The sequence below is a fragment of the Drosophila innubila genome, assembly GCF_004354385.1.
Source record: "Drosophila innubila isolate TH190305 chromosome 2R unlocalized genomic scaffold, UK_Dinn_1.0 1_C_2R, whole genome shotgun sequence".
Classification (NCBI taxonomy): Eukaryota; Metazoa; Arthropoda; class Insecta; order Diptera; family Drosophilidae; genus Drosophila; species Drosophila innubila.
This window is the reverse complement of record NW_022995374.1, coordinates 24,073,149-24,087,824: the sequence shown is the minus strand read 5'-3', so window position 1 is coordinate 24,087,824 and position 14,676 is coordinate 24,073,149. Positions and strand designations below refer to the sequence as shown.

The 14,676-nt window shown below is 34.8% G+C and overlaps 2 protein-coding genes across 3 annotated transcripts; one reads left to right on the top strand and one right to left on the bottom strand.

The window, feature by feature from the left end:
* The first annotated feature begins 4,205 nt into the window (after window positions 1-4,205).
* LOC117784443 (rho GTPase-activating protein conundrum) lies at window positions 4,206-8,626 on the top strand. 2 transcript variants are annotated; one of them, XM_034622183.1, is made up of 9 exons: window positions 4,206-4,356; window positions 5,186-5,487; window positions 5,741-5,808; window positions 5,987-6,157; window positions 6,218-6,306; window positions 6,362-6,634; window positions 6,705-7,296; window positions 7,754-8,272; window positions 8,334-8,626. In XM_034622183.1, exons 2-9 carry the CDS (start codon window positions 5,367-5,369, stop codon window positions 8,508-8,510), a joined length of 2,010 nt encoding a protein of 669 aa, XP_034478074.1. In that variant the 5' UTR covers window positions 4,206-4,356; window positions 5,186-5,366; the 3' UTR covers window positions 8,511-8,626. The 2 variants fall into 2 exon arrangements, with proteins under 2 accessions (XP_034478074.1, XP_034478075.1); XM_034622184.1 differs by having other exon boundaries at window positions 4,235-4,412.
* A 913-nt stretch (window positions 8,627-9,539) lies between these two features.
* LOC117784032 lies at window positions 9,540-13,509 on the bottom strand. Its single transcript, XM_034621629.1, has 3 exons — window positions 13,310-13,509; window positions 11,612-12,822; window positions 9,540-11,100 (listed from the first exon to the last, which is right to left on the bottom strand). Exons 1-3 carry the CDS (start codon window positions 13,332-13,334, stop codon window positions 9,712-9,714), a joined length of 2,625 nt encoding a protein of 874 aa, XP_034477520.1. The 5' UTR covers window positions 13,335-13,509; the 3' UTR covers window positions 9,540-9,711.
* Between the last annotated feature and the right edge of the window lie 1,167 nt (window positions 13,510-14,676).

Here is a 14,676-nt window from a genome sequence, read left to right as displayed (position 1 = left end):
ATTTTTTTCACCTACAAAAACATAAATTTCCAAAAAAAAAAAAAAAAAGGCAATTTAATTTTTTGTTTTGATAATTTTAAAGCTAGAGGTATTTTAATTTTTGCAGAACTTTTGTTAGAATTTTGTCAATGCTTTGATATTTTCTTCGAATTAATTTTGTAACTTCTCTCCCCGAAGAATGACAAAATTCAAAACTTTATAGAATCATTCACCATTATTTTATCTTATTTCGAATTTCATTTAACTTGTCATAAATGCTTTGATTGTTTTTTAAAAGAATTTTTTGTTCTATTTTTAAATAGTGCGTCCATATTCGAGAGCTGCTAGGCTGTTGCACTATGTCTGAAAAAGTGCAACCGATGCTGCCACCTCGCAGAAAAAACTTACATTTAATTTGAACATCTGGCAGCCTTGAAAACGGATTTAGATCATTTTTCAATTCAGTGCCTTTTTCAAAATGATCAGTTAGGCAAATGTTCTAAATTTCGAAGGATTTTACACATTTTGTAGAATACTGACAAATTTCCGGGCATTTTACAATCCAGCCGACGACGTTGTCAACTTATTTCCCATTTTCAGATCAAATTGGAAAATTGAGTGGATATACAAATGATCACTATTATTTTATCTAACTGTAACTAATTTATTAATTTATTGCTAAATAAACTAAAAATATGTCACAATTCAACATTTTACGACCCCCAAAATATGTGACACCAAGTGAATACTAGTGAACCACTTTGAGCAGCATTTCATACCTGTGACACAATTTGACACTGTGAAGCAATGTGATCCTATTCACTTTAAGCATAGGAACATACTTACAATCTTGTAAGATTAAGGTTTTATTATATGTTCTCGTTATTTAACTAGAGCCGAAATGCACTATTAATTTTTTTTTTTTCTAAATTTATTAACTTATAATCTCGAAGTCAACTCAAACGATACTCAGTTCAGACTGAGGTCTGTCGTGTGTTCTCAGATTAAAGAATACAGTGATAGTCCCGTCGCTAAGTACCATTGAAAATGAAACAATATGCTAAATATTAAATTAAATCACAATGATAACAAAATAAAGTCGCACGTATAAACACTTAAAAAAAAACGATTTAAGTTAAAATCAAGTTTAGCTGCTCTAAAAACATGGTAATTGTTTACTCCGCTTAGCTATATTATTGAAAAAAATTTTGTGTAAGAAATCATTTAGGACATTCCATACGCAGATTCAGATTAGATTCTATTTACATTTTATTACGTTGATCACATCTTCTAAATTTCAAAATGTGTGACCAGAAAAATAAGAATAATCTGGTCACACTCAGGGTTATCAAATAACACTAGGCAACAATTTTGAACTTTTTGGATATTACACCAACCAAACCAACCTTTTTTATACGGGGTATGTAATTTAAGGCTGACCCGTGTGAAAACGCTATAGCTTTTGACTGCGCTGACCGATCGACAAATGTTATACCGCGTTGAAAGCGTCGTTCGAGGGCAAATTTTTTCATGGAACATTACACTCCAAAAGAACGCGCCAAAATTATTCAGCTGTACATTCAAAAAAACGTCTTAATTTTGTTTACTCAACATGCGTTTCGCTAAAAAAAAAAAACAATTAATGGTTTGTACGCAAAAGTTGTGAGCACCGGTAATCTTAGTAATGCCAGTCATGTATCTGGACATTTAGGTGAACATGTTCACTTGTTCTTTTTTCTTTGGCGGAGTCAACTCACTCAGATTGCTCACTTGCTCAGCTGTTCAGTTGCTCACTCATGTTGCTCAGCTGCTCGGATTGTTCACTGCTCTTAGCGCACCTCACGCAATTTAACAAAAATAACATTTCAATTCAAATAAGACCCTTTATTTAATGATAATATAAAATAATTTATAAAAGAATTGTATTTTTCTCCCTGCAATGGAAATTCTTAAGATAGTACATAAATCTTAAATAAAAAAATTATAGAATAAAATTGTTGCATTTAGCTTTCTGGCTTCCGACAACTTCAAAATGGTTTTATAGTTCGCTATAATTTCTAATTAGCCACTTTCAAAATTTTTAAAATGACTATTTAACTATGGCGCTAATTCAATAAGCGTGTATTTTCGTTGAAAACAAACTCAAAGATGAGCAAGAACGCAAAATGCCCTAACTAACTACGAGCTCAGAGGAAAACTCGAGCAAAATGCGCAAAAATGAGCAAGTCAGAACAACTGAACAAGAATGAACAACTGAGCAACATAGAACAACTGAGCAAGAAAGAGCAAGTGAGCAAAAAAGAGCAAGTCAGCCAAGTGAGAACAACTTGAAAGGAACATGTTCATTTTTGTTCACTCACTCATAAGCAACCCAACACTATTAGACATAGCTCGCACCCCCTTCCGACGCATAAGTCATAGCTTAAATGACATGGATAACTTCTTGGCTCAACAGGACATGGCATTCAGCTAAAGAAACAATAATTTTATCAAACCCTTGTTCCCCGGGCTGTTGATATCGAAAAGTGGTGATTTTGACTGGTCACCAGAATTATTCATTTACGCGATATTCATTTTAAATATTAGCTGGAACAAATCTCCATGAACCATACTAAATAAATTTTCAAACGGAGAAAACAAAATCCCACAAAAAAAAACTCCACACGAGGTAAAAGTCTAGTAACGAAAGCAATTTCTAGCCCCAAAATTACTGATATCCAATTTTGTGACGAACAAAATTCAGTTTAATCTAAAAATTTTAAATAAAAATATAAATTAATAAAAAAAAAATCGAAAATTGGCATTGTGCACTGTGAGCAAAAAGAGTAAGCTTCTTTGTGCATAAAAATTACTTTTTGCGCAGTGCCGAATGCCAATTTTCGAAATTTAACGTATTACAACATATTAAAATTTAACAAAAATCGTTAAAGCCGTTTTGTCAGAAATAGCCAAAATGTAAGCTATAAAACTGTATTTCACCTGTAAAATGTTAACTGAGTACTTTAGAAAAAAGTTTAAAGTAGACTCCGATTAGATGAAATTTTATAATTTGAATGCTCACTTCGATAACATTACTTGGCTGCACTTTGTGTCTGTTAACATTTTATTGTAAGCGTTTCCTGCATTTACAATTTTTGATAATTAAATAAATATATCATTAATGCCGTAAGGTTTTTTTTTTATAGATATCTCAGATGGTTATGGCAGCTAAGACAAAGCTAATACTGTCTTTACACTGGGCGCATGATTGACTTTTAATAAAAGGTGCGGAATAGAGACCTGTGGATAGAAGAAGACAATGATGCGGGCGCATCTTCTGAAAGTGTAACAGCATTTTATTTAGTATTTTATCGAAATGTTGTCATCGATAATCGTAAGCAATTCAAATTATACCGCGTAAAGAAAAATAAAAAAATTAATAAACGCAAACACTTGCTTAATAATCATTTTGGTACACGCAATATAATTTCCGAATGCACCAATTACCACTTTAACATATTTTCACTCATTATTTTGTTAATAGCAGTACAAAAAATTTTGTTTTCTTCTTTTTAATTCCTGAGTTTGCTTACATTGACTGGCCGACTGATGATGCGACTTCAGTGTAAGCGCTCCGCATCATTTTTCGCACCTTCGACAATGATGCGGCAGTCTAAATCTGCTAAGCCGAAGCCTGAAAATACGTTAAAAAGAAGGAGCTAAAACCCGAGCTGATAATGTTTTAATTGTAGCTTAAGCATTTTAAGAAAAGTGAAAAAACAAGCGTGTATCCAGTTGTTTGTTTTCTAAAAATATAATTATTGGCAGGTAACTTCGATAACTAAATTTGCTTACGTTAAATGGGTACATTTCTACTGCGTTCACAAGCAATCGATAACTGTATTACTCATTAGATAAAGCAATGTGTATTATTGGTTAAATTTAGTAAGAATTGAGAAATAATTTCGTAATACAAATAAATTTGGTTGTATCTACATACACCCACATGTATTAAAGTGCATTTTTATAAGATTTTCCATTTAAAGATTTAACAATAAGCAGTAAGAAAAGCAGTTAGTATGATCGTAGCTTAATGAACAATGAAGACTTTGACAATTTTGTCGTGCTTACGTCGTGTTTATATTCATGCAAACCTGTTGCTCACGCTTCGATTTAAACCTGATCTTTTCAACATACATACACACATACGAATACTATCATGAACAGTCATTTATATATGCACATGCATACATAAATACACAAGTATTTATTCATCTATACGCATACATGTGCATTAAAGTTGAAGTTGTTCGTTCTTAGTATCAGTTCATTTTCAATTCTCGGTTCGAAATGGTGTATGCGTGCGGACTGTGATTCCATACGTGCTAATAAATTTGTGTACGTATTAACAATAATATGATTATGCAAATATACGGATTAGTGACGACAAATATGTAAATAAATACACTTGTTTTATTGCATGTAGGCTTGCATTGTTTCATGATCATACATATGTACATTGAAATATGTATTTACACATACACACATATATATGAATGTATTTATTAATGCAAGTGCCACACACACACACACACTCATATGTGATCATACATCCATACAAATATAGGAAGAGAAAGAAGAGTGAACGCAATTATAAAAAGGGACAGATTTCCCTTTTTTGTTAAAAGAAAACAAGACCACCAACAACATATTTATAAATCTATGAAATATGTTGCAGTTAAATAAAAGGTGCTTCCAAATAAATATGCGTTATATATGTACATATGTCTGTATTTATGTAAAAGCAATCATATACATACATGCATACATATGCAACAGCCCAACCTACATATGCATGTATATGTATACATCTAGCTGTATTAATATGCCTTCACTCTCTCCACTGTGTATTCGTATTTATCTATGTATGTACATATGTACACTACGCGTTGGCTTCCACATTAATGTATAAATGTAAATATGTAACTGTGTATGTATGCTTTCATGTTTTTGCTTATGAACAAATTAACTGCTGTAAGTATGTACGAGTGTACATGTGCATTAAAGCAGTGCGAAATTACACACATATGCAATGTGGACAGGAGACATACATATTTACATACTTCAGATTAAGTCACCTTCATATGTCTGTCTGTCTTATTGCAAATATTTTATGTATACATACATACATACGTATTTATTTATTTGTAATTGTTTATTCTTCCAGCAAACAGCAAGAATAACAACAACAATAACAATATTTAAAGGAAATAGATAAATGTATGCCTTGAAAGGCGGCAATTCTGCTTTTCTGTAGCTTGTGATCAATTAAACAGTATGCCATATTCGACATTTATCACAGATATTTAACAAAAACAAAACACACAAAAACAAAACAAATTTGCAAAATGAGCAGCAACGCTTCTCCATCCCTGGATAACACATGTGACCAGGATTATACGGAGTTTCTCAACGAGTATTTACTGCAAACCAATTCAACATGCAACGAGCCGGAGATTCATTACGAAGGTAAGAGATGGCCATAGAAATAGTTCTTCAAGTAATTGTTTTGACCAAACACAAAATTGCTTTATTTGTTAATTATTTTAATTAAATGTACGTGTATATTTTTTAAACTGTTCTTAAAAAAGGAAGAATAAAAGTTTAAAATCAAAAAACAATTATTTGAGTAAAGATTTGAAATACGAAAGATGAATTTCAATCTGAGCAACTAGAATTAAAAATTGGTTGTTTTATTTTATTTCACTCTCTTGTTTTACAGACGGAGAAATGGAGGCGGAATGGTTAATTTCAGCTGGATATCCAGAATTGACAAAGCCTTTTGAGCAAGTAAGTCGCAGTTCTATTGTAGAAACTACATATGTATGTACATACATATATATTATTTACTCAATCAACGTTTTGGAATTCCAACGTGCCTATAATACAAATTGTATTTAATAAATGCAGTAAACCTATTAACTGTTTATAATAGCCGATTTTTTGTTTATCGTGTCGTATTTTACAGGGTATTGAGCTACGTTCAACAGATCTGGAGCCAGTTTTAGCCACATTATCGAGGCCCCATGCCGAGGCGATTAAACAGCGTGTTCGGGCTCTCAATCACACAGTACGGGGACGCACAAAGAATCGATCCAAACGCAAACCCGACATACGAGATGTCTTTCGTGATTTCGATGTGAGTAAGCCAAATAGAGTAGAGTTGTAGTTATTCATGTTTATTTGTTATTATTGGCAGGAATCGAGTACGGGAACTCGATCTCGTAGCGCGACTCCCGACTCATTGGATTCGGTGCATGGCGACGATGTCTGGGGCAATCCTTCCATGTAAGTTATTCAAGTTACTTTTCATTACACTCTCATAACTTAATGTTTATTGCAGACCAAGTTTTGTTAGTGTCTTCGATCACAATGCGACCAATGACAATGTCAGCGGCTTTCCCTCACTGAACAAACACATGAAGCAGAAGATACGCCGGACTCCAAGCGCTCCGCTGAAATGCTCGACATCCACGGATTTATTCCGCGGTTCCCAAGTGCGCTGCGATATACCCATGTACTCCTCGGAGGGCATTGAGTTGCTTGGATTTTCGCGTATTGGCACCATTCATATTCCACGAAATCGATCCGGTTCAGATCCATCGTGCTCAGTTGGGTGAGTAGCAAATACAAAAACTCAGCATTAGATGATACATTTTATCTATAATTTAACATTTTACATTTAGGCGAGTACGCGGCCAAATTATGCAGGATTCGCAGAGTGAGAACAATACTTCTTCAGGTGATTCCAGCGATGAATATCTTCCAAATGCAGCGCGCATATCATCGACATTGTCGTCGCCGGAGAAGATACTTAACAAAATGAACTTGGAGTCGCCTAAACAGGAACTGCGCAACTCTCAGTCATCACGAGACGACGGTATTAGCTTTGAAAGTATGTGCCGAGATAATTCTAGTCAGGACGGCATTGACACGGTAGATGGCAGCTGTGTTATGGAATATAATTCCACATCCGACATCGATACCATTAACGAGATAGATCTGAAACGTTTGCAACCCATTTTTTGGCTCGAATTGGCCACAGTCTTTGATCGCAATCAGGTTTCGCTGGATAAGCGAAAACCATTTAAGAGGCGTCGAAAGGAGGAGGGCAGTCTCTTTGGCGTATCATTGAATGCACTGATACGCCGGGATCAACAACTATCCGGCATGGACTCTACATTAGTGCCGCAATTTCTCGAGGGTCTACTTGAAGAACTCATGAAGCGTGGAACTAGAGAAGAGGGAATTTTGCGTGTAGCTGGACAGAAACACAAGGTAACTTGGCTCATGATTTGACTCATGGCTCGGATCAAGAACCAAACCTTTAAAATTACAACTCTTATAAAACGAAACCCTTTCTTAAAATAACTCATCATACATTTTTTATTTTTATCTTAACTACAGTAAGATTGCTTAAACAACTAAAAATATTTTTAATAAATAATATTTAAGGGTTGTAACTTCATTATTACAATCATTTTCGTTGTGAGGTATCTTGATAATATAGAAAAAAATCTAAGAATAATATTAATATTCACTAATCAGGTCCGATTCTTGAAAACGTTAAAGTAATTCAATTGGCTTGAATTTAAATAGTTTTGAAGTATAAAAAAAAATAATATTATTATTAGATTCCAAAAAAAAGTAAGCAAACTTTTTCCAAAATCTTAACATAGTTTATTTTCCCATCAATGTTAAAATAATAATCAAACAATGTTCAATTTAATTACAGACTGAATTAATTTACAACGAATTAGAATCAAGTTTTTATCAAAAGCCGGAAAAATTCGCACAACTGCTTGGAAGCGCAAGTGTCCATGAGCTCAGTGCGTTGCTTAAGCGATGGCTACGTGAGCTTCCCCAGCCATTGCTGACGAATGAGCTAATCCAGCTGTTCTATCAGTGTCACACACTACCCCCAGTGGATCAGATGCGGGCATTATCAATTTTGTGTCAAATGCTGCCACATGAGAACCGTAACACACTCCGTTCGATATTGCGATTCCTCAACTCAATCATTGACCTAAAAGATATTAACAAGATGAACTTGCATAATGTATCCACAATCTTTGCACCATCATTCTTCCCACCACGTTACATACATCCAACGGACAAGAACAGCATTGCGGAGCAAGTGAAAATGGCCGCATTATGTTGTCGCCTGACAAACGTTCTGATTACAAGGGGCGAGGGTCTGTTTCAGGTTCCAAACCATCTTATCGCAGATTCGCGCAATCAAAAGGCTCGACCGGTACAGAGTATTAGTCTTATGCGTCTTAGATCATATTATTAATATCTATTTTCCTTTGCAGGGTAAACGTGGACATCGGCGCTTAGGAAAGACTTCATTACTGCATTCGACTTCCAAGCCGAGCTCCTCCGGCGTTGAACGTTCCAACAACAGCGTCAGCGTTAATCACGACAGCGGTACAACCATCAGTCGTCGCCCCTCCTTCAACCCAAGCCATGTTCATCGCTTTGTGGTCTGAGCCATGGTCTTCAAGGTGCAATGAATGCCTCTGTTTTCCCCATTTTGTTTCAGTTATTCTATAATTTATTTTGAATTTACTAATGTAACGACTCTTGTGCTTACAAAAACAAAAAATACCTTTAAAAAGCTTTAGTTAAAGATTGTTTCAAAACGAAAACGTTAAGTACTCAACAAAAAGCAAAAACAAAATGAAATGCGTACTCTAAAATAAAGTTTGGCCCAGAATTAATTTACTTACAAGAAAAATGGTCACTCAAATTAATCATTTATTATGTACAAAATAATTAATGTATGTATATGTTGTTATGAGAATTGTATTATTTTTTTCTAAAACTGTTAAAGGGTTTGGGAAGTAATAAAAACACTTTTGACTTGATTAATATCAAGAAATATACATTTAAAATCAAAGTCAAAGTTTTTTTTCAAGCATGAATCAAATATTTCTGATTCAGTGAACAGTGACCTGTGACAGTATTAACCAGTTTATCAATTTGTCAAAAAAGCTGACCTACATCAACCTTGGGTTAATCTTCAATGAAGGTGCGTCATCGATGTTTCCTGGGAAATGGGTCATGACGCGACAATCATGAGAAATCCAGCTGTTGCCAGCTCATAGTCGAAGAACAAAAGAAACTTGGAGACAAAGCATAATAAGTGGAAGTCCCCGCAACCGGCCAGGAGTCTTGACACCAATCCTCACAAGCGAGTTTTATTGAGCGTTGATATGTCTTTAACAGGGACCGTAACGATTTTTTTTAACAAATTATTTTTTTATTTGAATCAAAGAATTAAACAGAACTCCTTCTATATTTAGTCTCATGCAAAAAAAAATTAATAGTTAAAATTTCATTCTTAATAAAGTAAAATCAAAATATAATTCTTATTTTAAATTTATGTTGTCCATTTGTTATATTTTGAAAAAAAAAATAATTACAAATTTGATTTAAATTTACTTTTTTATTTGGATCAAAAGTAAAAGTTAAAATTAGTTTTTTTTTCACTTTCCCATTTTTCTGTTATTTTTTCTTTAGATTTGAGGTAAAAAACTCAACTCTTATTTGCGATCCCTGGTATTTACAGAAATAAACAAGCACGTTTACATTTATTAATTAAAGACTTGCTATATATAATCTTGCACATATACGGTTATTACATGAAATGTTTAAAATTTAAGAATAGATCTATGTGTAAAATGTAGATTAGCCAGGCAAACGTGAATCAAACGAGTCTGAAGAGAGTGTCCTGCTGCTATTAAACTCAACGAAACGTGGCTTCTCCTGGGACACGGCTGCAGCTGCCTGGTTCTTTGGACCAACCATGAAGTATGTGCGAACACGAGGTTTCTCATGCTTCACAGTTCTGTCCTGTAACTTAATGCTGCCCTGCGTTTTGCTATTGTTAATGGTAGCATGCTTGGGCTTCATTTGCCACTTGGTTACATTTGGCCGAAGCTTAGCTGGTATCATATCCGACTTGAGCTCCAACTCTTTAGTATTAAACACCTCACAGTCGACCTGCATCATCATCATGTCGCCATTATCCGATGGTTCTGCTGTCGGCAACAACAAAGATATCTTTGGGCGAGCACTTTTATTAGGTGTCGATGGTGATACAAGTATATGCTCTGTATTAAAGGAAAGCACATAGAATGTATCGTCCTGTCGCTTGATTCCGTTAAATAGATTTGTGGGCTCGCCAGTCATATTAAATGTGTTTTTATTTCCATGCGTCTGTGTATCTATCGTGTCCAATTTTCGTTGCTTATGTTCAATATCAGATATACGCTGCTTGTAGCCCACAAAAGCCTTACGTTTGCCTAGATTTGCTGTCTGCCTTTCCATGTCAGGTAAGTCCAAGTAATCCGTAGAAAATTTAAAACCATGTTCATTATTATCCCTTCCAATGTCGAATGCCGTTTGCTTGCTAAGATTAAGGTATCCACTGACGTTAATTAATTTCTGTAAATTAAGCGAATGCCGAGAATATTCCGATTGATTGCCAATAGAGTTCATTGTACAGTTTGATGGAGACGGAGAGAGAGATGGATAGGTGAGTGGCGGGGGATCATCCCTTCTGTTGTAACTGGCTGCCACTGTAGAATTCCAATTCTCGCCCTTTGTAGCATTGTTGCCTCGACTCGTTGTTGGACGCAAAAAGTGCAGTGGTGGCACCACCAACTCCTCCGACGCTTGACGATTGCTACGATTGAGCTTCTCATTGTATTCCTCCTCGGATTCAACCCAAAGCAGACGACGGCCAACTGGAATCGGCTCATTCACATTCGAGTCAACTGTAACTGCAGCGATCTCACTGTCAAGATTCTGTTTGCTTAGATACGACTGAAAATTGCCAGCATTCAAAGTCACCATAAAGGCCATGGCAAAAAGGACGGCAACATTCTTCTTGACTGTCGCTGCATTCATATGTTGTTTAAAACTCTTTGAAGCTGGTCTCGGAGCGATCTTGACATGCTGCTCAGATCTCGATGTGGAGTTCAAGGAGTGAAGCACGAATTCGCATGCACTTCCCTTGCGACATTTGCACGTTTTGGCGAATGCAACTAGTTGATTGCGCAGTGTCACGTTTTCCTGCAAGAATTAAATATAAATATCAATTATTGTAGAGAAATGAATTATAGTTCGTTACCCATACACCTCTTGCGAATTTCGAATATTTTTGTAAGTATAAGATTCAATTTATAGAATTCAAGAAAAGGCAAAAACTAGGAAACTTAAACTAGAAAAATTCTCATAGCACAAAAATTTAAAATATCTAGTTTATTAAAATTAATTCTAGTTATTCCGCTTAAGTTTGCTTTTCAAATAGTAAGATACAGTTATTATTTCATTGCGCGAATTCTTTTCAATAGTAACGAAAAAAACGAAAAATATTTAGAAAAGAAGAAAATTAAAAAGAGAAAGGCTTGTTTTTAATTTAGATAACTTTAGCATTTCCAATTTTTGCATCAAATTTTAATTTTCTAATAACATTTCCCATAATTTCTATGTCGTTTAACAAGTTTCCTAGCTTAAAGTTTAAATTTGATTTCAAATTGATTGATTTGTAATTAATATTGATATAAATGCTTATATCACTTACCCCTTTTAGTGTATAATTCTCCTTCTCAAGATTGTTTATACGTGTCTCCAGTGAGACAACATATTCTTTTTTCTTTTTACGCGACAGCGAAGCAGATTCGCGATTTTTAATCATTCGTTGCTGCTTCTTGTACATCTTCTCATCTATATTATTTCGACATCTGTAACTGGAGGACTCTGGCTCCCTCATGGGCGTGTCACGGTTGAAAGTGGAGATCTGGTTCTTGAGCAAATTGTGCGGGCTATTCGGGCTATTGGAATTTACTGTTCTTACAGCATTTCCTGTCTTTACAACGATCTTAGGAATTTGTGTCTTTACGCTTCCATTGATCTTGGCACCCTTGGAGCCATGCAAGTTCATCTTTTGCATAAGTGCCTTATAGTCATTCGAGGAAAGGAATATGGTCTTAGTTTTACCAACACTCTCCGCCGGCGGATCAATCGCCAGGAGTTTATCACGAGGTGGTTTTACAATTTTTGAAGCTGACTCCACTTTGGGAGGCACAATGCCAACAACAGGTATAATCGGCACTTTTTGTTCAGCTGTGGGAATACGAGGAACTGGCTCAATTAGCTGCTGATGATGGGGAACTGATGCTGAAAGCACCGGCATCTGAATGCTTCTTTGAATACTGTCATTATTATTTTGTATGCTAAAGTTTTGAACAATTGGTACTGTGGATAATTGTGGTACGTTCCGCATAGATGACTCAATGTCAATTTTGTCGAGCTGCTTATGTTGCCATGCATCGGAGGTATCACTGTGGACACCGCTTGTCGAACTGCCACTGGAGCTGCCCCAACTTTCCGTTGGCGAGGGTGTATCTCGATCTTGGGTATATGCCAGCAGATTACCGCTAGTTAATTTCTCAATTTCCGCATTATCATTGCAAATATTTAACAAATCGTTTGAACTTTCCAGACCTCCAAGCACAGAGGTCGCTGAGAAAGTTTTGTCTGCGTTCAGATTTTGCGTGGAAAACGCCGTTAAATTGTTAAAGTTAAGCTCCAAGTCATTATGTCCAACTGTTGTTTGAAACAAATCGGAGAAAAAGCTATCACCCTGCAATGACGTCTCCCGACCGTCGGGTATGATTGAATTAAGGTTAAGCGAAGAATCAAGAGGCGACACTGTCGAGCTTATGATCTCATCAAAATCATGGTGGTTAAGACTATAGTCACTCGGCGACGACATAAACGATGATAATTCATCTGGAAATAATAGAGAGTATATTGTTACTGATTAAAGATCGAATAATTATCCCTTAAGTAAACTCAAAAGTTATTAAATTTCACAAGAAGAACTTCTGTCTCTCTCTCTATTTCTCTTATCAATTGTGTTAGATGAATATCAGCGTTATAGGGTATGCAGGTGACTTGGGGAAGATAACAGTACCGCTGTTGTTGTTTAATTCACTATGATAACGCACACAAACAAACATAACACACACGCGCAGACCTTCATTACTCACACTAGAAACTTGGAAATGCATATATGCATGCACTAATGTATGTATGTATATTTGTTCTAATGTATGAAACTGACATACATTTGTATTCACAAGACACATGTGGCAAAATGCCCTTTCACTTTTCAAAATTTTGAAATTCTTAAAAAAATTGCACTTGTATTTGTAAATGCACTATCACGATGTATGTATGTATGTTGTTTGTGTGTATGTGCAGCCATAAAACTTACCGTAGAAGCATTCATCCACATCCATTGCACTGACGATTTATAAGAACCCTAATCATACGTCATTTAGTTTATCCATTCCCTTTTAATATTTGCGACTTATTATTATTTGCGCCGTTAAGAAAACAATTTAATTCTCTTTTAATATTTATTTCACGCAAGGTGTCGACGAAAGCAAAAAGTTTAACTGATGTTGCCACCTTGCATAAAAACAATTACTGTTAATTTGCACGTCTGGCAATCTCGAAACTGATCTAGATCATTTTTCATTTCAGTGTTTTTTCTTGAAAATGTTTTATTGATCATTTTGCTGAATTTCGAAACTAAATTTTGAAAATTTTTGCATATATTTTGTTAGAATATTGTCGAGTTTCGGATTTTGTTTTTGAATTAAATTTCTAGCTTCTCCCATTGAGGGGTGTGGAATTTAAACCGTCATAAAACTGATCATCCTAATTTTATCTAGCTTCGAGCTGAAAAACAATAAAATTTAATATTTTATTGCTAAACTATTGCTAAACGGAATAAAAATAAGTTCACGTTTAAATATTTTATCCGGAACCGGCGTTGAGTTCTCGGGGGAAATTTACTTTGAACCTGAAAAAATTAACCGTCTTCAGTGAATGGCGTTTTGTGTGGACACTTTTGTGTCCTCTATAGGTTATTTGCTTAGTGGCTCAATTGAACTATTCATCGCCAACTGGGGATGTCGAAATATCATCGATATATCAATCGATATTTTTTGGTGATGATTTATTTTTGGGCGATATTTTTTTTTGGCGATAATATCAATATCGATATCATTATTTAATATTTTTAGCCGTTGCCTTTGCCGTACTCACCAATTTTTTTTTGTGAAACATGAAAGTAATATTATACTTTATTAGTTCAAGTAACTAAAGGACTGATTTATTTCTCTACTCTGAAATGAACAAGCAAATTGCGCTAGAAATCCCAACTGTAGCACAATGGCTACAAGATTATCGTCAACCTTATCGGTTAATCGATAGCTTAATAAAAGAAGGGTATTCCATGGAAGAATTTAATTATTTAATTTAAGTCGGAAAATAAGTGATCTAAGTTTGGTATAAAATTTGACTCGAATTGCGAAGAGCAAGAAAGAAAGCGAAACAGTGTGCACAAAAGCTTGATACGAATGTTGTTTTTTTCTTTAGTTTTAAGACATGAAAATTGATTTATTTTTTACGAAACCGCTTTTAAATGTTTAAAACCAATGTTGACAATCGCAAATTTTTCTTTACCTGAATAACAATCTTTACTATGTATATTCTTTTTAATTACAATTTTTCTTACATTTTAATTTATTAAATATTAAATTATTACAAATGTATTTTTGTAAAAATCTACGT

Coding starts and splice junctions, on each gene's coding strand:
- LOC117784443 (XM_034622183.1), top strand. CDS start 5,367: ATGAGCAGCAACGCTTCTCCATCCCTGGATAACACATGTGACCAGGAT. Junction 5,488..5,740: donor GCCGGAGATTCATTACGAAG/GTAAGAGATGGC, acceptor CTTGTTTTACAG/ACGGAGAAATGGAGGCGGAA. Junction 6,307..6,361: donor GTCTGGGGCAATCCTTCCAT/GTAAGTTATTCA, acceptor TGTTTATTGCAG/ACCAAGTTTTGTTAGTGTCT.
- LOC117784032 (XM_034621629.1), bottom strand. CDS start 13,334: ATGGATGTGGATGAATGCTTCTACG. Junction 12,823..13,309: donor TGTGGATGAATGCTTCTACG/GTAAGTTTTATG, acceptor TATTATTTCCAG/ATGAATTATCATCGTTTATG. Junction 11,101..11,611: donor AGAATTATACACTAAAAGGG/GTAAGTGATATA, acceptor TAATTCTTGCAG/GAAAACGTGACACTGCGCAA.